At 37.2% G+C, this 27,411-nt stretch overlaps 1 protein-coding gene across 4 annotated transcripts in view; it reads right to left on the minus strand.

Moving 5' to 3' along the window:
* CDKAL1 (CDK5 regulatory subunit associated protein 1 like 1) overlaps positions 1-27,411 on the minus strand; it is a 608,618-nt gene that overhangs the window by 300,353 nt on the left and 280,854 nt on the right. For all 4 annotated transcript variants that reach the window (XM_069562792.1, XM_069562791.1, XM_069562793.1 and 1 more), the window contains one exon: positions 25,339-25,442. In XM_069562792.1, coding sequence (XP_069418893.1) covers positions 25,339-25,442 — 104 coding nt within the window. The remainder of the gene's footprint in view (positions 1-25,338; positions 25,443-27,411) is intronic.

Below are 27,411 nucleotides of genomic sequence, written 5' to 3' on the forward strand. Positions count from 1 at the left end.
TCGATTTACCTATGTTCAGGGCTATAGAAACAGTAATCAGAGTGAGGTGGATTTCCAAGGTGTCAGAATTGCCCTGACAATTTCACCAGATAGATATCATCATTATTTTATAGATGGGGAAACTGAGGCACAGAAGGTTTAAGCAATTTCTTTGACACGATCACACACCTAAGAAATGACAGAGTCTGAATTTACTTCTAGGTATGTCTACTTCAAAGTTCAAATTCTTTCCAAGAAATCATTCTCTCTTCTAAGCTCAGAATAAAAGCTTTGGAAATAATAAAAGCTTTGGAAGAAAAAAAAATTGAGAATTTGGAGTATGAAATTTCATGGCAATATACAAATACTGCCATTTTAGCCTAAAATGTACCTACTATAAGGGCTGAAGCTCCAGTACTTTGGCCACCTGATGCGAAGAACTGACTCATTGGAAAAGACCCTGATACTGGGAAAGATTGAAGGCAGGAGGAAAAGTGGACAACAGAGGATGAGATAGTTGGATGGCATCACCAACTCGATGGATGTGAGGTTGAGAAAGCTTCAGGAGTTGGTGATGGTCAGGGAAGTCTGGCATGCTGCAGTCCATGGGGTCGCAAGGAATCAGACACGACTGAGTGATTGAACTGAGATAAAAGATGGGTGCCATTTTTTCTTTTTTCCTCCTCCAAGGACAGCTCCTTGCTCAAACACTACTGCTGAGTATTCAGAACAACATCCTGAATGTTCTGACCACTTAGTAGCAGGTAATGGTACCCATCTTCCTCCTTTGTATTTAACATCTATACACAAAGTGTACCCTTATCTCCTGCCTCAAATGGAAGAATCTCCCATGCTTAAAACTGCATGGTCCAGCCCTCCCTCAGTCTAAACTACAGGTTCTTATATCTATCAGTAGCAACCAACCCACTAGTGTGTTCAGATCCTGAGTAGGCTTCCAAACCCCAGCAGCAGCTGGTAAAATGGAATGCTAATTCATTACAGATGGCAAAACACTGCCTAACATTTTAATTTATTTATATTTTCAGAAATTTTGAATCTGCACTTAGATTGCCAAATTATTTTAACATGGAAGTTTAGCCTTTTTCAATTCAGTCTGTGCTCAATAAAAATTAATGTTTATATGTTAAAATCTCTTTCAACAAGCACAATTAATCCTATATTCCCACAGTTTACATTTTAAAAGCAATTTAAGCTGGTGAGCTTTTTCTTTTTCTTATTATAAGCTGCGCATAGAGATGAGGCAAAATTAGGCCAATCTCAAATCAAAATTTTTCAAATCAAACTATGACATATAAGGATAATTCTTAGTGCTTTCCACAATTGCTATGCTTAGTAGTGTGAGACAAATTAATTAATTGTAAAACAATTAAGTGCCTTTATAGACTCTTTTTTTTCATTAGTTAAGGTAATAGGGACAGAAAACACATTATTACTTAATTTTTAAAAGCCAAGTGAACAGAAGAAAGAAATACGTACCCGAATTAAATGCTTATAGCACTGCTGCCCCCTCCTGGAATCAGTCTTCCAACCCCCCCAACACATCTCAGAAACAACAGCAAACACTGACACATCTAAGAGCTTCTATTACTTTTTTCTCTTACTAATCTTAAAGATCTACAGAAACATAGAATTATCAGGTGATATACAACCATGCTCCTCAAATCCCCAGTGAGTCCTGGGAGCCAACGACCTTGCTACCTACTTCTTAAAAAACTGGAGAATATTCATCTTAAAAGTCTCTAACCTTCCTTCCATCACTTCAAAATTTCTCTTTTTTTGACATGAACTCTCCTTTTCCCTTTTTGTGTCACAGTATGAGTGTTCCTAGTTTTCTGCTTGTCTAACCTTGCTATCCTTTCCCGTTTCATTTGAAATTGCTCTCCCATTATGCAAGATTTGTCTCTCCAGTAAGACCAAAAACTTTATCTCTACTTTCTTTTTCCCTGTCATACGGACACATGCATAAATAGCCCCTAATGTAAAAACAGCGGTCCCTCCATACAATTTCATCGTCTACCACATCATTTTTGTTCTTCTGTCCATAGTTGGGGACACTGAAGGGTAGTTTTCAATAGGGCTTTAGCAATCTCCCCCTGACCCCCACTCCCAACCTCAATTATTTCCTTCTGTATCCCTGGCCCAAGGCCCTAACCAAGTAGTACAAGTTAACATAACTCGAAGTGGACTCAGTGCGTTTGTTCTAAAGCCACAGCTTCCCCACCTCGGATGGCCTCCCTAAGTCCCTTCCACGTAGACTTCTGGGCCAGGAGCTACTCCTTAGCAGCCCCTGCTGCTTCTGACTCCTCTGCCTTCCCTCAGCTACTAATTGCACTGCAAGCCGACTCCCTCTGCAATCACTTGCCCAGGGCCTCTGGAAAGTGAAAAGAAACCTAGTCACTTACATTTTTTAAGGCTCAAATAATAATAAAAATTAAGCAAGGTCAAAACAGGGTTACAAGAATTGTAGCAGGAAACAAAGCAATGCCTTTTAAGACACCCACAGAAATAAATAAATATGATGACTAAGGGCCTTGGAAGATGAAGGGTTGAGTCAATGGTCTCCCTTTAGCTGCCTTTGATGCCTGGTGTGCTAAGTTACTGACTCTCAGCACTCGCTGGAAGCAGTGCTGTGGTCAAGATCACGGGCGGTGGCGTCATCATTTCTTGGCCGTGAAAACTGGGGCAAGTTATTTAATCTCTTTGTGATTCAGTTTTCTCATTTGTAAAATAGAGCAATTATGGTACACACCTCATAGAGTTCTTATGAAACTATGCTTATAATCAACTTAAAACAGTGTCTGGTATATGCTGCTAAGTCGCTTCAGTTGTGTCCGACTCTGTGCGACCCCACAGACAGCAGTCCACTAGGCTCCGCCGTCCCTGGGATTCTCCAGGCAAGAACACTGGAGTGGGTTGCCATTTCCTTCTCCAATGCATGAAAGTGAAAAGTGAAAGTGAAGTCGCTCAGTCGTCTCCGACTCTTAGTGACCCCAGGGACTGCAGCCCACCAGGCTCCTCTGTCCATGGGATTTCCAGGCAAGAGTACTGGAGTGGGGTGCCATTGCCTTCTCTAAATCATATATATATGTGTTTGTATATATATGTATGTATGTGTGTGTGTATCAGCTACTCATAATCATCACCATCATCACCGTCATCATCATCATCTGAGTGATTTTCAAAGCAGACTTCTAGGCCCTGCCCTAGTCCAAGAGACCAGTGATAACAATTTAATAAACCTACATTTTAGACAAGCTTTCTATGGCCATTCGTAAGTCTGGGGCCAGCTACTATACCCAAATTGTTCTCTTCAGGAAATCAGTGAGTTCCTAATTTTCACATCAATGATATTTTCTTAAATCTCATCCTAGTTAACCTCTACAAAACAGATGGCACCTTTTCAGCTTTCTCCTTCAAAGTCTGACTCCCCAATCTTTTTTTTTTCTCCCAATCTTCTTTAAACTTGAACTTCTTAGGAGAGCGTCAGATAAGAATTTAGAATAGGCAGCTATATTTTTCTATGAAGAAAAGCTTCCAACACTACACTGAGCCTAAGCCTAAAATTGCCTTTTCCTCTAAAACAAGCTCTTCCTTTTTTGATTGCCAATTCCTTTTCCAATCATGCAGGTTAAAATGTCAGGTATTTGAGACTGTGTGTGTTTTCCCCCATCCTCTAATTTTTTAAAATCTTTATTCTAAGGTTTCCCTTGGTTCTAATGCATCATTTTCAAAATTCCCAATGCTAAGTTCAAGTCTCTCACCTCAAACATTCGAACAGCCTTTGACAATCTCATTCTCCAATGTTTTCCGTTTTCTCATCATCCTTCATAATACAACCTGAATTATTTCCCTAAAACGTAGATTTGTTATGTTTTTTCTTATTAAAAAAGAAAAGTTTATTTCCTTCCAATAATTACAAAATAATGGTTAAGCTTCTTAGCTGTGGATATAAATCTTCAATAATTGGGCTTCTATAGAGTCCATATTCGGACTGCTCCTAAGGAAAATACGTAAGTCACTCTTCTTCAGTATTTGATCATATTCTTTCTCCAGCCTAGCAAAGTCTTCCCTGGTGATTCAGACAGTAAAGAATCCGCCTGCAGTGCAGGGGGCTAGGGTTCAATCACTTGGTCAGGAAGATCCCCTGGAGAGGAAATGGCTACTCAGACTAGTATTCTTGCCTGGAGAAGCCCATGGACAGAGGAGCCTGGCAGGCCACAGTCCAGTAACTAACACTTTCACTTTCACTTTTCATTACTTCCTCCAGCCTAGAAAGGTCCTTTACCACATGAAAGTGAAAGTGAAAGCGAACTCCTTCTGACTTCAAAGTGTCTGACTCTTTGCGACCACATGGACTGTAGCCTACCAGGCTCCTCCATCCATGGGATTTTCCAGGCAAGAATACTGGAGTGGGTTGCCGTTTCCTTCTCCAGGAGATCTTGCCAACCCAGGGACTGAACCCCAGTCTCTCGCATTGTAGGCAGATGCTTTACCCTCTGAGCCACCAGGGAAGTCCCTCATGACCATCTATCAAATCCTATATGTCCTTTGAAACTCAGTTTACAGGTACCTCCTAGATAATCCTGCATCCATCTTGAAAGCCAAAATTCATCTTTCTCTGCACTCTGATGACTCTCATTAAATTACTTTTACTTAGCTCGGAGTACAATTTTGATAATCAAAACCCTAATCAGAAAAGCCCATATTAGGAAAAGAAAGCTTTTCAGAGTTTAACAAAAAAAAAAAAAAAAAAAGGGAAGTATTGCTCCTTTAAAGAATGTACTTAAATTAAAATGTTTTCAATAATATAAGTTGCTGAATATGTTCTTAAAAACACGGCATACTTTTGTGGCTACAATCTTCTATAATTAAAGATACACAAAACTACACAACTACAATTTCTAAGAAATATGCTTGGATCTTTCTTGTTGCTCCATGTTTGGACAAAATAATTTGAAGATTTCAATTTAGGTATCTACTCAAGCTAAGATCCCATGGTTTGAGAACTCCAAGTCTACTGTGTTCCTGAATAATCTTGCTCACAGGTAAAGGGATAGATATTTTCTTGTAAACTAAGTGAATGTTATAGACCTATGACACAGATCTAACAATAAGTTTTATCAGTTTCACGGAAAGTTTGTATTCTAGTTCAAATAAAATAGTCACGTGTATTTGCAAACATAATCAAATAACAAGGAACTACTGAGTATAAAACTGAAGGGATGGACTGAGGTAGTATTGAAGAGTCCATTTATCAGGGATCTTGGTCAAGGGCTAATACAACAGAAAACCAGCTGGTCTGAATCATTTTTAGATTGTTATGCTGATGTTGATAAGTGTGTGTACTAGCTTCTGTCATTGCTGTATACATTTCTTCCTTCACTAAGAAAGCTAGTTGAAAGTTACCTATACTCCACCTGGGGGACAACAATCTGAAGGTATGACAGACTTGAGGGGTGCAGGAAAGAATGCCTGAACTTGAATAAGAGGGAAAAAAAAATATATCACAACTCTGCTTTCACTAATCTTTTGCCAAATTTTTGCATTTCTAGAATTATAGTACCAAGTCACCAGTATTTACAGTACCTGTAATTTTTGTATATAGTTTTATATATTATAGTTATTCCAGATATTTTGATATATCACTATTAGGAAATTATTAAAATTATTAGATATATAGCTGCATCTTGCTATTTAATATATTCATAAAACACACATACCACAAAAGTGTCCTTTCTGCACATTGATGGTATTTCAATATAATTTGTTTAATTCTTATGTATTTTATGTATTTAAAAACAATACATACATAATACATACAACATATAATACCACAGTGAGAAGGGATGTAGATGTATTTCTCCTAATTGATCAATACACACCAGCTGGCATTTCTAATCTATTAAATATCTTGGAACTATGTAGGTAAATGTCCACCTCTGCCTTTGAGAAACATGTGGCGCTAGTCAGTATAGGATGATTTATTCTTGTATTTTCCTGTGTAATGGTTTCTTTGAAGATAATCTAAACATTGGAGTACCGGTTCTTAATCACACTTGTTAGTAAAAAAACTGTAACAGCAGCAACCATCCACTGAGTGCCCATTCACAGGTCCTCCGCTAGGAGGAATACATTATCAAGAATTCTCATGATTTGTGTAAAGGATTCTTGCTTCCAGGTTTTAGATGAGAAGACTGAGGCTTGGGAAGGTGAAATCACTAGCTCAAAGTCACATACCTGGTTAGTGGCCAAGTCAGGATTCAAATGATTTGACCTCTTGCCCAGACTTGGGCTAAGCTCACAGCCTAGTAAATAGGTGATTTAGCTAATATCCAATGAATGTATGAGGAAAAAAAAAATCCTATTTAAATGCTCTGAACACAAATGAGTAAACTCTGAGAGAATAAAGTACTACTGACATGTTTTCTGTATACCATCACACTACTTAGTAAGTAATAATCAAATAATTTCCCAAGAGATAACTTACAAGGAGTTTTCAACCTCTTCTCATCTGCTGCCTTAAATGAATTTATATAAATAGAAAGGAGGGGAAATGAGATACATTTTATTAATGTTTTAGGAGCCTTATTCAAGACAAATATGAAAAAAAAATAGTTGGGTATTTTAAAGCAGTAAATTGCTTTTAACTCTCTCCTTCCATGCAGATGGAGGTATCTGGGTAGCAGGCTGGATCCACTGAAGTGACATTCAGATGGCAGCATTGCTGCGACTAGAAATGTCCACCAAGCCTCTCTCTGTGCAAGCCCACTGACAGACCTCAGGGGCATCGCTGGGGGCGTTCCTATAGTTTTTAGAAGAAGCTGATATATCTTTCTTTCATTTGCCATTTTAGGAAAATTCATGGAAATGGAATGACAAAATGCATGGGGATTCCCTTGGTGGAAAATTTCAATAGGGGTATTTTTATTATTTATAAAAAGCTCTTAGAGAATCATGCAGACCATACAAATATTATATTTGTATTTATTAAAGATTGTGAAATCACTAATCTCATGTCAGTTATGTGCAACCACAGACTCCAGAATATTGTCCACATTATTCTGATATATCAAACTCTGATATAAAATATGTGGTATAAAAAAGTCATCCAGTAGATGTTACTTTGCTATTTTTTGTGTTTATATGAATGCATACTACAGATTTCACTAAATGTTTTCAGATATTAATATTTATATTAATAATTAAAGCAGTCATGAGAACTACCTACAAACACTATGCTAGATGCCTTAAATTTATTTTTCTTAATATTATGTGAAAATATTTATAAAATTCATTTAGCAAATTTCAGGCATTTTACTTCCCTACCAAACAAACATAACTTCAAATACCACTTTCTTATTCTTTTTTTAAGAACCATTTTAATCATTCTTAAATGCTCAGGGGCATTAAGTATATTTATATTGTTGTGCAAATAATTTATCCCTAAGGTTGGCTGTAAAGTAAGTGTTTGTTATTATCTGAGACAAAAATTATATCACCCTGTAGAAATAAGACATATAATTTTTATAATTACCAAAGAAAATGCACTTTTGTAATTTTTATAAATAATCTTGTGTTTTATAAAACGTTTTGGAGAACCATGTACATTTAGCCAATGTGAACAGCTATTCTACTTATGTTATTAAAAAATAACTACAAAAGTGGTAAATTATTTATAATTAGCCATGTGGATGTTACCAAAGACAGTTAGCTTTACTGCAAAAACAAAACAAAACAAAACAAAAAAATCACCTCAATGATTTGCTCTAATATATTTCACATAGCTGAGACTCTGAATTACATCATATCAATACCACTGCTGAAAGCAAGTCCCAACTAAGATGAGATGAGATACTGAACAGATGAAGCGCTGTTCCGAGTCAATGTAGCCCAGACTTAGGGGACAGAAGAATTAATGAGAAAATGAGAATCTACCAGATGGTTGCTGCAGGGTCCCTCGCTGCACATCCGCCACCTCAAGCAGCGTCTATACATGCAAAGCCCCAGGGCCCCACCTGGTAGCAGCATAATTACCCTAAATGTGCACTTATGTTTCATTACACCTTGGCCGTGACTATGTGCACTGATTACAAGTATCAATCCCTTTCATTTTCATACACCTCTGCAGTTCCATAGCATTCAGCTGTGAAAACCCAGCACTCTGGCTGCTTCTAACATGCGGTCCATGCTGATAAAACCGCAGAGGGTAAATTATTTGTCACTCTACAGGGTGCCAATTCAGTCTGATAAGGATGACATCATCCCCATTTTACCAATAACAATAGCACTAACAAGAACGTGTAATCAACAAACCTCAGTCCTCCACTAGCCCTGGCAGGTGCAACTCTTTTTATGCTAAAAATAAGCCAACATTAGCTTCCAGCTCAAAACTATTTCTTTTATCACAATGCTAAGCAGAAGTTGGCTTCCATAAGGCACTGCAGCTGCTGCTGCTGCCGCCGCTTCTGCAGATGCCTGCATTAATTGTATCAAGGACATACTGAAATAAGTGCTTATTCAGCACAATGGCTATTGGGGAGCAGCTGGAGGCACAAGACAAACTGTCTTGAAGAGAATGTACCAGCCCAGTGTGTAAATTACAATGATGAAGCACAAAGAGAGTCTCTAAGTTTAAGGGTCTACTCTAACTGCAGAACAGCATGAAAATGTAGTGTTATCAATGGGGTCTGAACCCAAGTATTTTCGAAAGAACAGACCCTTTCGGATTTCACTAAAACCACTTTCAGAAAGGGAGTGATATTGAGTACCCTTCAAAAGAGCAGAAACAGAAAAGTTACCATTAAAAATCTCTTTACATGTATAAGTCATAATAAAATTCCCCTCAGGTGTGTGTGTATGCAGTGTGTATATTTCAAAGAAATAGTAATTTAATAATAACATTGTTTATTACACAGAAGCAACCTGTAACTGAAAAGGACTGACTTGTCTTTCTTCCTCATCCTCTTATTACATACTCATGCCCCCTTTATACATCAGTTTTAGGTTCTTTAGTCATTTCCCTCCCACTTTCTAACCCTTACATTAGAGGGCAAAAATGAATTAATGGTGATGCTATTTCAGGTGATAGGGTATTATGGAGCATTCAGTTGTGGCAGTTTGGGTGGGGATAGGGGAAACGGATCCATAAAGGAGAGGAATGGAACATGAAGTCAGAGAAGTCTAGGGCCAGACCACAACATCTCATGATCCTTTGTCAGCCTGGTCCCCCATTCTAGAATGGACTGAGGATGGCCACACTCCTGCACTGGTTCTGAAACTAGCCTGAAAACAAACAGTGGGCCTAAGAATCCATCAGTATATCTGATCTGACTTGTACTTGAGATCACAACCAAGTTGCTCTATATTTATATCACAGACTTCACACCCGCGCAGGCTATACTTCAACCACTGACATGTTTTTTGAACTTTCACAAAATGATCTGTACTCCCGATAAAGAATCACACTTTTACAAAATCAGAAATGACCTCAAATCAAAATAACTAAGTTTTTTAAACTTTTCAAATATTCAATTGTTAATACAGTAGCTCATTATCATCTACAGACCTCCAAATCCACAAAGGTTACGCCACTAGTACTGGCTTTCCTTTAGGTGACATCTTGGACATAGAAACAAAGATTTAGTCATTTACAACTAAAAATTTACAAGAGACTTACTCTACATCACAAGAGACAAATGCTGGGCTGCTATCTAAACTCACTCATCAGACAAATGACTTGATCTTCCACTTTAGCCTCAGAACACACCTACTCAAATACAAATTCAAGCTTCAGAAAATTCAAACTGCTCCTCTCCACTTTCAAAGAATCAAAAATAGTTAGAAACATGAATGGTAAGCCTTGAACTCCAAAGATATGCTATGTAAGTCATTAATGTATGGCAGGTATAGTTTCTTTTATTTTAGCTAAGCACACAAAGGGTATTTTACATAGACTCGGGTGGATTTGTAGAAACACTGCTCAAAGCACACAGAGACAATAATAACTGTACTTGTAATCAGTGTGGGGAACCAACACCTCACTGCGTCAGTAATAATTTCCATCTCTACGTAGTATTTTCTAGCACAACTGCCACGATGCTAAAATGTTATTACAGTCATATTCAAACCATTATGTCATCTGCAATCCCATAAAATAAAAATTAACAGTATGTCTTCATTCAAATGACAGACAGCTGAATTTTAAAGTTCCTAACCAATTTAATCACAATGGATACCATTCAAATGATTTCATTCACTTATCCATAACCTTATACTCTATCAAACAGCATCCCTAGGAATATTTGAGGGGTTAGAAAAGATACATTTAAAAAAGAATAAAAATAAAATTCCACTGTAAACCACAAGGCAGGATAGTCATGCTCCAAAGAGTCTTAATAGTTTTTTGTTTTTTCTGAAAGTGTTTTTCCTCTTTGAATGTATTTGATATTTGACAGATATATAAGCTCTCAAGCATCATTTATCATGTTTATTTTTAATAGGGTTCCCTTAGAACAGCTGCCTAAGATGCTAATCTTTTCTTTTTTCTCGGGCCTTTTGTAAATATTTGAAATAGCTATTCATTAACAGTTGCACGTTTATTCAGTCCTGTTGTATGGCTTATGAACTGGAATTAGCTTTTATTTTATTTTTTCTATCTGTTGGCCAGACTAGAGAAACCCTGCTGTTTGGGTTCAATCTGTCAAGGTTCAAATTATCCTCCAACTGAGAGCTAATCAAGGGCGTCTGACCTGGTTTGCAAATAAACTAGGAACAAAAGTGGGTTTATTTTTCCTTTCTTTGGAGCACTGGTTTTCAAAAAGTAAAGCCAAACAAGAGTGGGTCACAAACGCAATTGCCTAAAATTAAAAACAGACACAACTGGCAACTGAAGATGAACTGGATTTACTTGGCATTTCTGAGGTACCCAGTTTTCAAGCTATAAATCCATTTTTAATAGAAATTGGTTTCCAAATACATTTCAAATTAAAATTCACAGTTCATTTAGTGCAAGTCTGTGGCGTGAGGAGAACATAGATTTCAGGCAATCAAGCAACTCTGATGGGTACACTAGAAACTAAGGATCTTCACAGATCCAAAGTATCAAGTTAATGGTTACATATAGAACTAATCTTTCTGCATCATTACCATCACTTCTATATTCATTTCACGTACAGTGAAATACACTTTTAAACAGTTCTTAAATCTCCAAACTTGAAAAGAACAGGTAATTTTACAATAAGGCAGAGTTTTAAATGTACCTTAATGAACTGACTTAATGAATGAACTTAAATGTAGTCTATTTACTGACACACAAATGAAAATAGTTTCTTCTGGTGTATTAAGGTATCTAGAACCTGAAATTTCTGTGTGGGCCTGGTTTTTCAGCATTCTGTTATTTTTCTAGGTATCTAATCGTTTGAAAGAGTCGTGACCGAAGAAGCTGAAAACCTGTGAAATGCGTCAGTGCCACCATTCAAGAGCATGATGACTGCAATTTCACGAGGGCGTCTCTCAAAACGATCCCAACTGATGAAATGACCCCAGTTATGATAACAGACTAAACTGCACTATAGCAACCAATGTATTTGCAATATTCTCCCTAAGGAGCAGCATGCTACAGTGCAAAGCACACTGGCTCATCCATCAGGAAATCTCTACCTTCATATTCTTCTTCAGACCTTCAGAGGAACCTGTGCGGCAGTAAAACAGGGCCAACAAGCACCAGCAGCTATAATTCACTCAACGAACAGTAAGGCTGAAGTGAAACACTAGATGTAATAGTACAAAGAACATTACTTGACACCCACTTCTTACACAGTTTTATTAACTGTCTGAACTAGATTTACAATCGTACCTACAGTTATCACACAAAAAAAATCAGTATCACTACTATGAATAAAATAAAGCAAGGAAGAAATCAGTGATGTGCAAAAATTCTGTGTTGCTGGTAGAATACAATAAATGCTATGCAGCATACAAAATAATCTTTCTTTGCTCAGGGATGGCAATTCGGCTTCCTGAAGTCCAAGTTTAAAAATAATTAGCAATGGAGGGGCTGAATATGTGATAAGATGTCAAGAGTTAGCTGAAACCCAACTTGAGAAATATCCTGTCTAACCTAAAATACACTGATCCAAGTTTCCATTTGCTTTCCTTTGATATGAATTATTCTGAACAAGTCAGTCATTTTTTAGCAACTTTTATTTTATCAAATTCTGTATTTTAGTGAAGGAAAATATATATTTGTTTCATAACCTGCTATCAAGTCATATTTAAAAATCACAAATTGTTTCTTCTAGATGTCCCAAGATTCACTACAGAAAGATTTCACTATCACATATCCCCACTTACTAGGTACCTGACAAATGTTTGTTAAATAAACAAATAATAATTACAATTAAGATTAAATCTAACACTAATCTTGGCAAAGGTGCTTAAAATATGAAACAACATATATTTCCCTGTATGTACTCATTTCAAATCAAGAACTATTCAGCAAAATGACAGTCAATCAGAGCAAAAAAATTTACAGATTTTCAAAATTCACAGGGAGAGGTATATTTTCATGTGATTATAATATTTATGAATTTATAAAAAGCACATACTATTTGAACATTTAGGTGCAGAAATAATCCTGCTTAAAATATTCAAATACAGGGCTAATACAGTTAGAGAAATTATTTTTAAAATCTTTATTCAATTATTCTCCATTTAACATAGTCCCAGGCTTCTCCTACTCACCTCCCCCTATTATTACTTTTTTTCCACTAAAACTAATTACACTGTAAATTAAGGTCAGACCATTGTATATAAATTATTTCTAGTTTAAAAAATAAAGCACAGATGTAGCCGGAGTGAACAAACATAGATACAAAAGCAGAAATGAATTCACGTCTACGTAATATGTAGCAACCCAATTTTTCAAAGAAAACAGATATTATCTTTTTAAATACAAGCTTTCTTCAACATTTCCTACCTAGAACATTAAATCTGCCTCAAATATTCTTAATTTTCTACTATTTGTTTATATGATATAGTATGGGTGTAGATTAATATTCACAAAAAGAAACAGTCTGAACTGTGTCCAATCCCCATTATCCTCCCAAAATTATTCACATCTGTGAACAACCCATTCTTCTCTCATTCCCAAGCAAGGCCACTAGCTGACTATTCCTTCAAACTCCAGGATTCACAGCCAGATATTGAGAAGGTTTATTCTCTGAACATTTACTATTTCCGATTAGTAAAATGGAAGATGAAGTTCCCAGTTATGAGAATCATAAGGGCATGCACCAAACGACATTTATTGAACATTAATTGTGATACCAAGAAAAGTGAGATGCAAGCAGTTCTTATCAGAGAGATCACAGAGGAGGTAAGGTAGAAAAATATAAATATTTAAACAGATCACTTTAACTACACCTGGCAAGCGCTATCACAGACGTATGAAGAAAAAATTCTGAATTAGTGAGTGATGAACAAATTATGAATGGTGAAAGATGATGGCTGAAGAGGGGATTCAGAACTAAAATATGAACAGTCATGAGGACCAGCAGTATCAGTATCAATAGAGAACTTAAAATGCGAATTCTCAGGCCCAACTCAAGACCCATCGGAAATAGAATTTGCATGCTAACAAAATCTCCAGATGATCTGTCTGCCCTTTAAAGTGTGAGAAGCACACCTACCAGCCAATGTTTCCTCTTACTGTAGCCTACCAGGCTCCTCGGTCCCTGGGATTTTGCAGGCATGAATACTGGAGTGGGTTGCCATTTCCTTCTCCAGCGGATCTTCCCGACCCAGGGATTGAACCCGAGTCTCCTGCTTTGTAGGCAGACACTTTAGTGTCTAAGCTACCAGGGAAGCTCAAAAAATAGCCAGGCTAGGGCATGTCCCTATATGCACTAATATACACAGGACAGATTTGGAAAGAAAAATAAAATGGCAACAATATTTTCTCTTTTCTGTTCCCCCTTCTTCCTCCTTGTCCTTTTACTAAATCATTAAGAACAAACACAATAATAATAAGCAACCATTTATTAGAAGGGGAAAAAGTGGAAGCAGTGACAGATTTTATTTTCTTGGATTCCAAAATCACTGCAGACAGTGACTGTAGCCACGAGGTTAAGAGACTTCTTTGGAAGGAAGGGAATGCCAAACACAGAGAGCATATTAAGCAGCAAAGACATCATTTTGCCTACAAAAGTCCATGTAGTCAGAGTTATGGTTTTTCCAGTAGTCATGTATAGATGTAAGAGCTGGACCATAAAGAAGGCTGGGCATCGACGAATTGATACTTTCATATTGTGCTGGAGAAGATTCAAAAGTCCCTTGGACAACAAGAAGCTCAAACCAGTCAATCCTAAAGGAAATCAACCCTGAGTATTCACTTGAAGGACTGATGCTGAAGTTGAAGTTCCAGTACTTTGGTCACCTGAGCGAAGAGCTGACTCATTGGAAAAGACCCTGATGCTAGGAAAGACTGAAATCAGAAGGAGAAAGGGACGACAGAGGATGAGATGGTTGGATGGCATCACCGACTCAATGGATATGAGTTTGAGCAAGCTCTGGGAGTTGGTGATGGACAAGGAAGCCTGGCGTGCTGCCATCCATGGGGTCATAAGGAGTCGAACATGACTTAGTGACTGAACAAAAACAAGAGTTTTTAAGTATTCTCAAAGTAGCATACATTTAGTATTACAGCATCTTGCTTAAAATCTATGCTGATTATCTAACGAGTATGCTTTATTTCTACTGTTCAGATGAAAAAACTGAACCTGAGAGAGAAGAAACAGCTTTCTTAATGTCACAGAATCTAACCCTTTCTGTTCATAACCAAAATGCAATCCTGAATCCATTTGGCTAAAATGAATAGGTACTGTAAATATAATGATAGCATTATGACGTTTGAATTTAAAATACATTTTCTAAATAGCTAACACAATATACTTAATACTGCAAAACAACTACACAAAAGTTAGTGGCATAAAACAATAATTTATTATTGCTCATAGTTCTGCAGTGTGGATTGGGTTTTGATTTTTTGATCAGTGTGACAGTGGGAGCATTAAAAATGACTACCTCATTCACATCTCGAGTCTCAGCTGGTACATCTGTGGGCTATGTCCATGCAATAACTGCAATAGGTTAGCTGGACCACTTTCAAGGAGACACAGGGATCCAAGCAACATTCCATAAGAACAAGCCCCATCATACAAGTGTTTATAAAACTACTTGCATCAGGCTTTCTCATGCGCCGACGGCCAAAGCAAGACACATGACAAGCAGACAGCCAATGTAGAAGGGCCCTGTCTACACAAAGCGTGACTACCAGCGGAGAGAGTCAATGGTGGCCACTGACTGATAGATTTTTTCACTGTTCATCTACATGATATTTAGAGAGAAGAAAAGAGGGATTACAATTTGCTGGGTTTGTTAAATCTTAGATTCTAAAATGCATTTATAAAAATGTGTAATTAATTATGAAACATAAAATCAACTAGCTTATGGGACTTCTTTGGTGGTCCAGTGGTTAGGACTGCATGTGTTCACTGTAGGGAGCACAGGCTGGTTCCCTAGTGAAAGAACTAAGATCCCACAGGTCATGTAGCACAGCCAAAACAAAAAAATAAAAAGCCTAAGCTTAACTATTTCAAACAGTTTATAATGCCAAAAGTGGGTTTTGTCCACTGCACACATTTCCTTTAAACCCTGAATTAACTTTATCACTCTGCAAGTGGCAAGTAAGCAACATGGCCCATTCTAATTAATTAGTTAGGACTTTCACCTATTTATTCTCCAGGCACTTGGATTTTATTTTCTGTCTTTTTGGTTTCAGACTCTGGTTTTAATCTCTATTCAGATCGCTGTTTTGATGCCTTTCCAGGCTACTTTTTTGGAGTTCGACAATATTTCTGGGCTCTAAACTTCCTGATGTTCAAGCTGGTTTTAGAAAAGGCAGAGGAACCAGAGATCAAATTGCCAACATCTGCTGGATCATCGAAAAAGCAAGAGAGTTCGAGAAAAATATCTATTTCTGCTGGAAAAGACCCAAATGCTGGGAAAGATTGAAGGCAAGAAAAGAAGGGGACAACAGAGGATGAGATAGTTGGATCACATCACCGACTCAATGAACATGAGTTTGGGTGAACTCCGGGAGTTGGTGATGGACAGGGAGGCCTGGCCTGCTGTGGTTCATGGGGTTGCAGAGTCAGACACAACTGAGCAACTGAACTGAACTGAATTGATGATCATCGAATTATTTTATTTATCCTTTCCCTTTTTCATTCAATTCATTCTTTCATCAGATCTTTCTCATTCTGTTCCAATCATATTTTTACTGGTTAAATCCTCTTACTGCCATCTTTTTCTTTTGACTAAAGGGCATAGTTTTTAAAGTCAGCAGTCTAAATCAAACTTTTCTTTCTTATATTACAAATAACAAGGAACTTACCAAGAGAAATAAAAACCATAACTGAGAGCAATAAATAAGAAGAAATACAAAAATTTATAACCTCTGCTGAACCGCCAAGGTCCCACTAACAAACATTTTTTTTCACGCAGAAAATTGTGCTTGCTGTACCTGACACTGCGCAAGTATGTTTACTGCAATTTAATATCCACACAAGCAGGAGAAGAAATTTAATAATTTTTCAGCTGGAATGAACTGACAGCCAGTGTTAGAAAACTGCAGACTCTGCAGAATCAATAAAAGCTGCTGGCATCACAAAATAGTACTTTTGCCCAGAAAACATCTCACAAAGGTCAGGTTTACAAACCACCAGGTAGCAGTATCACTTTCACATCTTTCCAGGGCTATTAACATTCCATTAAACAACCTTCCAAAACTAACTTGCAGCCTTTAAAGTTCACCAAAATGATCCCAGAGACAGATTACTTTCAGTTCGAACTTCCGAAGGCAAACCCTCAGTTAACTTTGGTCCCCTTGTCACCACAAACTGTTTGCTGTATTCTGCTTCGCAGAAGAGAAATGTCAAAGCAAATGTTTATTTATAATTAGAAACATGGGACCTACATGGATATACTCCTTTGGTAAAATGACAGGTACCAGGAGATACTTTCCAAAAGTAAATTAATTCTCTTCTGCAAATCTTAGAAAGCCACTGCCACCAAATGTCTGGTGTCATAAAATCAAGCCTGTGTTATGAGACACAGTACTCAATTGTGAAGGAAGAGCAGCTGAAACTAAGCAATATCCCTTGCCCACTTTAGAAATATAGCTTTTCCAGGCTGTATTTTCATTGCAGGTTCCAAGTCGCATATGGAATTGCATCGAGCATAATCAATTCAGGATCAGCCACCGATTCAACATTTACTGAGCACCTACTAAACCCAAATATGGACTGTCTCCCAGGCCCGACCCGACACCCTCCTGGCTCAGTCTTCCAATGATCTGAAACCCAGACGGAAGCAGAGTGGAAACACGTGTTGCTGAGGACTAAGAGCCTGCCTCTGAGCAGATGCTCTGCAAGAGTCTTCATTAAGTACCACAGGTTTCCTCCAAAGGTCATCAACTTTATTCTTTGCTTATTTGATCTCAAAAGCAGATGGATTTGCCCTCAATCAAAACAGAATATGGGCAACTTAGGACCCTGACAGAGAGCAAACCCTACTCAAACCAGATGCCTGGTGCAAAGAACTGGGTTTCTAGTGGTAAACGGGCAGGCTATTTGTTCCTCTGAATCAGCAGTTTCCATATTTTAGAAAATCACTCTCCTGAATGAATTAAAAAAAGGTTTAATGAATCCCAATGGAGATGTATTTACTAATTATACTCAAGCACGACTGTGCTATTATACACAATATAAAACATATACCAAAAAACTTTTAAGGAAGAGAAAATACAAATCAATACAAATCCTTGTATCTTCTTCCTGCACTCTGATCTATCATCTCGCAAAACAACCTTGGGGGTGCAAACCCTAAGCTATTAGCCTCTACAACAGGATTCCTTTGTAGTACCCAAGGAGTACAACATGGGAGTAGAGCCAGATCACTAGCAAGTCCCAAACACTTGGAACGTATTCTCTTAGGCTCCCAAGAAATCCTGTCAGAGTGTTATGCTTTACAGGGCATGGCTGCAAGTTCTAACAAGGAATGCCAAAACATACAACTGTAAGAAACTCGGTATGTGGATCTGAGTGTTAAGCGGATGCTGTTGAGACCTAATACATCTTTCCCATTCCCTACAAGAGATCACAAGTGAAAATTTTCTCTCAAATCTAATGCCAAGCTGGTTTTTTTATTCTTACAGAAAATAAGCTTTTAAGACAAGTTCAGAGTTGAAACAGCATATGTGACTATGGCCTACTTTCCCAAGTTCCAATTCCACACCAAGTCTTGACTTTTCCCATTTGTTTTGCAAAGGTCTTATCATATTATATATAATTTTTCATAACTAATTGCATACTTGCAGGTTGTTTTGTAGAACAAAACAGAGTGAAAAAGGTAAAAGTCACCGGTAATAGTGGGGGATTGATTACACTCTAGTTTTCCTAGGGACCGATTTAAAGCGATATTCCCAGAAGCTTCAAATTTTCTGCACTTTCGGGTTATATGTACTCTGATCTATGAAAGCTTACAGAATTATAAACAGATGCCGTTTTGTAAAACAGCCCTGGGATTGCATCTTTCTTTCCCACAGCAGGGATAAGCAAACCTCACCACTGGTCTCCCTATCTTACTGGCAGAAGTAACCAAAGGCTGCTTATAATAATGTATCGTTATCACCACATTTCTAAAGCACATACCTATCAGTAGAACGAGGAACTGTTTCTAAGCAATGTTCAATAAATATTTGTTGAATGAATGTCAAAACAACAACCATACAGTTCCAATAGTTACCGTGGTTTCTTCCGTCTACCTCCAGCATAACACAAACTTTAAGATTCAGAATGGCAAGTAGAGTTCATCTAGAATACCAAGTGGTGGCAAATAGCACTCAGTATAGAGAGGGATTCTGAGGGGAAAGCTTGGCTGATTAGTGAAGGATGCCTGGAGTTGGGAAGGTGGGGAGGAGCACAAGGGCCATCAATTTGCTGACATCACCCTGACAGATCACGGATCAAAATCCAAAGTTAAAAAAGCTCGGTGTTTTTTGCCATCTGAACACTGTCTTTCCTGGCTCGGTGTACTTTAATTTTCATTAGTCTAACTGGCTACTCTGTCCTCTCGAATTAGGAGGAGCTCCTTGGAGACAAGCCTTTTCCAGCTTTCTGATTTCCACAGAGCCCAGGAAACACTTGTAAAATGCCAGCTGACCCTTCTGTGATACCTAGTGAAAATAAAAATCATTGAGCCTCTTCACATAAGTAAGCACCATCAGGGGATTATGAAACCAGCCATTAACCAGCACAGTGGTATCTACAAATGAACAGTACTATGGGAGAAGGAAATGGCAACCCACTCCAGTATTCTTGCCTGGAAAATCCCATGGACAGAGGAGCCTGGTAGGCTACAAGTCCATGGGGTTGCAAGGAGTCAGACAGGACTAAGTGACTTCACTTTCACTTTTCATTCTGCCCCACCACCCTCGCTGCTGCTGCTGCTGCTGCTGCTGCTGCTGCTGCTAAGTCGCTTCAGTCGTGTCCGACTCCGTGCGACCCCAGACACGGCAGCCCACCAGGCTCCCCCGTCCCTGGGATTCTCCAGGCAAGAACACTGGAGTGGGTTGCCATTTCCTTCTCCAGTACATGAAAGTGAAAAGTGAAAGTGAAGTCACTCAGTCGTGCCCGATTCTGTGCCACCCCATGGACTGTAGCCCACCAGGCTCCTCCATCCATGGGATTTTCCAGGCAAGAGTACTGGAGTGGGGTGACACTGCCTTCTTCACTACTCTCCCTAGCCTGGCTCATTCTTTACTAATCAACCAGGGTCTCCTCCTCACAGTCCCTCTCAGTAGAGATTGAGAGGGTCAGTTCACTAGTGGATCTCAATTCAAGTTCTCAACTCTGGCTTATACGTTAGAATCATCTGTATTTTAGAAAATGCAGGGTCTCCCAATCCACAGAAATGATGATGCAGTTGTCAGCAAGGGGACACAGACATCAGTGTGGTTTTGGTTTTACGAAATTTCCAACTGACTAAAATGAACAGCCAGACTGATAATGTTAATCAATGCCAGAGGAACATTAGTTCCTAAAGACTATTTCCTTCTCTTATGAATTTATGTGTATTACCTAGCATATTAGAGACCATAAGACTGTTCTCAATAATATCTTATTTAAGTTACCTTTTCCCAAAGCTGACCACTAAACCCTTATTCGAACACAGCCACACCCACTCATTCATGTCTACAGGTAGCTGACTCTATGCTACAAGGACAACAATGAACAGATGGGACAGAGTCCTTGCAGCCCACAGAGCCTAAAACATTTATGATGTGGCCCTTTAAGAAAACCTCTGCCAGCACTGGACTGGTGGATTTAAGGACTAGAGCAGAAGCATTAATCAATACCAGCCAGTTCAGGCTGAATCCTAAATGTTCTGAGGAAAGAAAGGCCTCAGCACCAAAGGGCTCGTACCTTCAATCCTGGCAGTTCTTTTACTTTTCAAATTTCATTTGAAAAAGAGTTGCTTTATTGCTAAGAACACCACTGACTTAGAAACTCAAAGGTCTGAAGAGGCGAGAACCAAGTCAGTTATACTCCGGTCTGCTGTAGATAACATTCTCTGACACCAAAGTAATTAATCTCAGCTTATTTAAACCGAATATCTGACAAACAGCTATTTAGGTATCAGATCCTCCTATCAAGTTACACATAGTACGTAAATTTATTTAGCTCTGCCATTAAAATTTCTTCTAAAAGTTATGGTTTAATGTTATATTGGGGGGTTTTGTAACATTCAACAGAAGAAAAGGCCATGGAGAGACTATCTTGAAATTCTATACCTCACCGTGCTAAATCACTCAGTCATGTCTGACTCCTTGTGACCCCATGGACCATAGCCCAACAGGCTCTTCTGTCCAAGGGATTTGCCAGGCAAGAATACTAGAGTTGGTTGCCATTTCCTTCTCCATATATGATAGGCTAAAGGCATTTCTATTATATTTGTCAATGTCTCTTAGAAAAGGATGTAAGCAAATAACTCTTCTTAGTATTTATAGCCTAGAGACAGGTGGATTTGTCATTAAAAACTAATTATCAAATTATATAAATCACCCTAACCCCCTATTCTTTGGGAGAGCCAAGATTCACAAGTTGGTAAAATTATCTTTCCTCTTTTGAAACACAATATAGTATTTCATATAGCCTTTATTTTGTTATGGTCTATTACATATAATCCTTTAATGTAAGCTGCCTAAAATCCTTTGGTGGAAGTTGACAATGTGTAAGAAATATATATATGAATGTTACTAATCCTACAGAAGAAACAGATTTCTCAGTTTGAACACAGCACAAATGAAAAGATAAAAGAATAAAAGAGACATTTAACCAACTGCCATATAAATTAATAGGATGCAATTATTGGTCTCTTTTTCATCTTAGATGAAAATCAATATACAGTATTAATTGCTAAAGGTTATAAGTCAAATGTGATTTCATGTAAACCATACAACTCAACAATTTCAAGTTTATATACCAGAAAATCAAATATTGCTCATATCCTCTCTTATCCAAAAGGGCAGGAAGCAATGTTTTCCAGCTGCATTGCATAATTAATCTCATACACACTAGACAGTATCTTTGCAAGTATTGAAATAAAACTGAATTCATCAAATTCCAACATAAATCACTAAGCATCAAGAAATTTTCTCCTTGCTCTGAATATTTCATCTTAATTTATTCACCTTTCCATAACCGGTTTATGCCACTCATCTTGTGGGGGGGTGTTCAGATTTATGAGGAAGAAAAAAAAAAGTAACAACACAGAAATGAGATCTAGAAAAACACACGAGAGCTATGAAAACAGCCCATCCATCATCTCTACATTTTGATTCCAGAGACAGCAGAGAAAGGTGCTGTTTCCACACCACTCACCCAGCACACTTAAAAAGGTTTGCTCCATCACTTATACAACTGAAACTGATTGATAGGCTGCTGGAGAAAAATCAATACAAATATCCTAGAAAACACTAGCTTGTAAATTCATTCTGGCCCCAACGAAGTCCTGGTCATTGCTTGACATGTTTTTCTAGATATCTAAAATGCAACTATGTCAAACCCCAGTCCCTAAAGACTGTCATGGCTAGGAATTTTTAAAACCTAAAGCTCAGCACAGGTGAAGTGAGGGTGGGAGGTTTCCCAATGGTCTGTTAAGAACAAAGAGATGATACCCAGAAATTAATCTGGTAAATATCACACTCATATGCAGAACTGCCAGGAAAATGAAAACACATGAGAAGGTTAAAATAGTCAATGAAAATGTAAAAAAAAAAAAAAAAAGCTAGGAAACCAACAAAATATAAACTATATATATTTTTCATAAAAGGTAAACTACAGTTTCTATTAAAAATATAAAGTTTGTTTAATGATATCCATTCAAAAGTTAATGGGCTCCTTTTCTCATTCTTGGCAGCTGAATGTATAGTCAGTGTATTTTTAGTACTTTAGGAAGCCACTTTATATTCAGAATGATTTCATGATTATTTCAGAATCTCTTCTGAATGCTCCCTTGCCTATGGGCTAGCACTAGTCTCTTCACTCATTAGATGTCTAAGAAATAAATGTTTATGAATATAAAGTGTCCCATGAATATGCTATTCAGAAAGAAATTGTTACCTTATTGTATAATCTATCACATGACAGGCAACCAGGGATATAATCCCTATCCTACAATTGGTATAGAGATTTTTTAAAAACCATTTTGTATTTGTGACACATCGTCATTTAAAAATTTAAGAAAAAGTAAGAAAAGAAATGCAATTTTCAGTTGGGAAATTTAACTTGCATTGACATAACAGCTTTAAACACTAAAATTTAGCAACAGCATATTTAGACTTTTCTTCTTAAATCCTCAAAGAACCATGTTTATTACTGATTATGGGAAAATTTAATAATGGTATAATATAGAATTTAAGGGGCTCTGATCCTCTAAATATTCCTAATTTCTCAATTATTAAAGAATGATACACAAGCGTCACCAAAGAAGAAAAACAGGCTATTTCTACTATTACATTTAACTCCATAAATTATTCTTTGCAATTTAAAAACTGATAGCAATTTTAAAACTCATAGGAACTCTACACAACCATTACGATACCAAGGTTTGCTGCAGAACAAAAGACAATGCTGCTAACTCAATGTCTTTAAAATGTGAGCTTATGCATTGCTATTTCCTATTGTGAAATAAGGCCTTCACATGATTCTGCATTTGTCAAACTGAGAAAACAAAAGGTGACTGTCATACTCAATAGTTCCTATCTATAAAGACATTCTTCATAAAATATATTTTAGAAGTAAAAGAAAATGTCTCATGGTTCTAATCATTAATGTTACAGATATTACAATATTCTCACTCAAAACTGGACTTCTCAAAAAAAAATCAGACTTCTCTTCTTCGATTTATTTTAAATTCCTCCAGTTTAAGTTGCATGCCTTCTTTATGATAAGGGCACAACCAATGACTTCATGTAAGTTATCTCAAATTCAAACAAGCAACACTACGTGTCACAGTAATAAGAAAACCATGACTTGTATACATCAAGTACCTTTGTCAGATCATGTGGCTGGAACCCAGCAGAGCACTGTTGTGAATTCAAACTCTCCTATGGCAAAGAGCATCAGATACTCACAACTTAAAATTCCCTAAACACACTGGCTTACCTAGAAAGTTAAGACCTCAGTATTTTAGTAACAGTTCCACCTATCAACCCAATAAGCCCATCAGTCCAAAACTTAGCCTTCAATCAACAAGACAATAGAAAAACACTGCACTGCACATATTTCATGGTGGGGGGACTAACCAAGCAAATATGTATCTATTGATGATGATGAAAATAACATTCAAGAAATCTCTTTTTATACTTTCTCTAGAAATACCACTAAGTCACTGTTAACCTCTGATATATTCTTTAAGTCACTCATTTTAATCAGCAAACCCACTTGTAATTTGTATGCTTTTTAAATCAGTTAGTGGATAGATCATACAGTTCTAAAATCTCTGTTATCCAATAGATATAGGGGAAAACAAACACCAAGTAAGAATGCCAGCAAAGGATCATTTTTTAAACAAAGTAGGCTTCTGTCCAAATTCATTCCCTTTCTAAAGAATCCTTAAAGTAACCATATTGCAGAAAAGACAACCACTCAGACTTCTCCTCTGATTAGGCAATTCACCTGGTTCTGAAACAGAAGAACTACAAGAGTCAGTGAGTTTCTATTTATTCCTTTCAGTACAAGTTGAATGTGAACACAAGAGGGGACTGTGCTAAGAATATAACGTTAGGAAAAAAAAAATTGTACAGAAGTGTTGAATTAATCAAGAGTATTTTTCTCTTTGTTTTAAAGAGCAGTTGAAATTCATGTTGATGGAAGCTTTTCACTAAATACGTGTGTTTGTAAAACATACTCTCTGAGATTCAGGGTGTGAAGTCCTGAGAGTAGCACTCTAAGTTACTTGCTAAAAGGAAAAGCACATTGCCAATAAGTATTAACCCACAAGATTATGAGACAATAGATTATCTCATGTTGGTTATAAAAACACACCAATGTTATATACACATACTATAAACAAAGACAGAAGATGAAATTTATGGTTATGTGTCAACACAATTGTGATTCACGTTACAAATGTCTTACTATATGCTGAGAGATATCGAGGCAATCACATTTTCCAGCAAGTGATGAATCAGAAGTAGCTGGCCACCCACACAAAGAATTGCTCTCTTTAGGACTCTATACCATTACCAATCTTCACAGCTCCAACAGTCCTATGGATGAGTGGGGGTTATCTTTACTTGCTCAAAGTAAAATCTACCTTCTCTCTTTCCTTATGTTTTCCAAATGGCCCAGAAATTAACAAAGAAAGAGGCAGAAATCTTTAAAAAATATTTCACTCAGTCCACAAAAGTCTAACACACACCAGAAGGTCATGGCTTTCATTTCTATTTTTTTGTCTTTTCCATGAAATATTAAGACAGGTGATAAATTTCAAAGTATGTCCCTTACCTTAGAGTCATAAGAGAACAGAGTGGTGAAAGAAAAGTTATGCAAACAGCATAACCTGATCTGATAATATCTTCTATTAGATACGCTGAAACATTTGCAAACTCTTCAGAAAGCTAAACAAGCATACACATAAACTGAAGTTTTACTTAGAAGACTATTAAAATTTATTAAAGAGACTGAAATCACACAGAATTCTAGAAACTCTTACCTTGAAAAGACTGTTTGGCTCTATCTACTAATTCATCAATTGGATAACTGGCCAAATTTCCTCTGGCGTGTTTAGTTTTGCAGTAGGTACAAGCATTGAGACACCTATTCAAATAATAGCGATAAATACAGTTAAAAATTTTAAAGACACTTAACACAGGGGGAAAATATCCAAAATATACACCAAAGTGCTGTTTTAGTATCATTTGCCAGTTTACATAAAAGATATGGAAAATGAGTATCTACGAGGCTTCATATTTATTTCCACCAGGCACAGAAATCTGCAATTTGTAATTCTTTTAAAAGTTTCAGCTATTCAAGAATGGTTGTACAAACCACATAATACTAATTTCAAATGCACACATTAATATGGAACAAAGTTTATAAGTGCTTAAAATGGTTAATCAAAAGAAAAAACACTCATAATTCTTAAACCAATGGAATTTATTTGGCTATTATAAAACTAAAATTTTAATATCACTTATATACTGCATTATTCATAAATGAAAACGTTTTAACTTTTAACTAATGACATAAGAATAAATCAGCAACATAGAATTCTCATAAGCAAAAACATTCTTAATAATCTTCAAATAATATCTTTAACTCTTTGAAATCAGAAAGAAATATTCAAACAGGTCCAATGAATGGTCTTTGGGATTATATTCATCACAGAAACCAAATGACAACATTAGTTTCAAAGAATTAAAAACTAGAATTCTCTCCCAAAAAAACTAAAGAGACGATAAAGAACTGTCTTTTAATAATGAAAATGTTGGTTCTAATCTTATAATTTAAAAATAGTTTAAATACACTTTATTATAAAATTTAAAAAACCATTACACATAATAAAATATACTTTGGCCAGAAAGATAAGTCTCAGCAACACTGAACGGAACAAAGAATAACATCTCTTCAAAGATTCAACTGCTATAATAAATAGCAAGGTTTTTTAAGACCATCACTAAGTGATGCTTTAAAATTTCAAACTGAGAAAAATTAAACTTCTAATAATTACAAGTAGCCAATGTGTCATTCTGTTAACATATAATTTAAAAATACATATAAATCATATAAATCAGGAGGCAACAATGTAATGCTTAATTTATAATTATTTTTGCATGGAACTCTTGAGTAAAATAACACATTTGTTTTGGCAAGGATTTTTAACTTTTTAACAGACCACATACTCTTAAAAAACTAACATCCCCTTCTTCCTAAGCCACTTACACACACACACACAAATTGTGGTCTCTCATATGAATAGAAGTTCTGGTCCCCCAACTGTTACATGTCTTCTGTTTTGAACTTTCATTTGTTCCATAATAAGGGAAAAAAGTAACCTTTTTTTTAAAACTTCCCCTTGGAAGACTGCTGCTGCTAAGTCGCTTCAGTCATGTCCGACTCTGTGCGACCTCATAGACAGCAACCCACCAGGCTCCCTCGTCCCTGGGATTCTCCAGGCAAGAACACTGGAATGGGTTGCCATTTCCTTCTCCAATGCATGAAAGTGAAAAGTGAAAGTGAAGTCGTTCAGTCGCGTCCGACTCTTCGCGATCCCGTGGACTGCAGCCCACCAGGCTCCTCCGTCCATGGGATTTTCCAGGCAAGAGTACTGCAGTGGGGTGCCACTGGAAGACTAGGGTTTCCCTTGTGGCTCAGCTAGTAAAGAATCCACCTGCAATGTGGGAGACCTGGGTTCGATCCCTGGGTTGAGAAGATCCCCTGGCAAAGGGAAAGGCTACCCACTCCAGTATTCTGGCCTGGAAAATTCCATGGACTGTAGACCATGGAGTTGCAAATAGTCAGAAACGATTGAGCGACTTTCACTTTCACACTGTAGAAGACTAACTTCCTTTTGCTTAGCCCAGAGTGAGCACCAGGCATTATTCTAGACGTCGTACATATATTATCCCATTTAACTCTTCTCAAATTAGGTGTTACTGTCTCCATCTTACAGATGCTTCGAAAAAGTTAGATAATACAGTTGATTTCACAGAAACACAAAGGAGCGTAAGATACTACTGTGGCAACAACTACACACCAACTAGACAACCTAGAATAAATAAACCCT

The sequence above is a fragment of the Ovis canadensis genome, chromosome 20 (assembly GCF_042477335.2).
Source record: "Ovis canadensis isolate MfBH-ARS-UI-01 breed Bighorn chromosome 20, ARS-UI_OviCan_v2, whole genome shotgun sequence".
Taxonomy (NCBI): domain Eukaryota; kingdom Metazoa; phylum Chordata; class Mammalia; order Artiodactyla; family Bovidae; genus Ovis; species Ovis canadensis.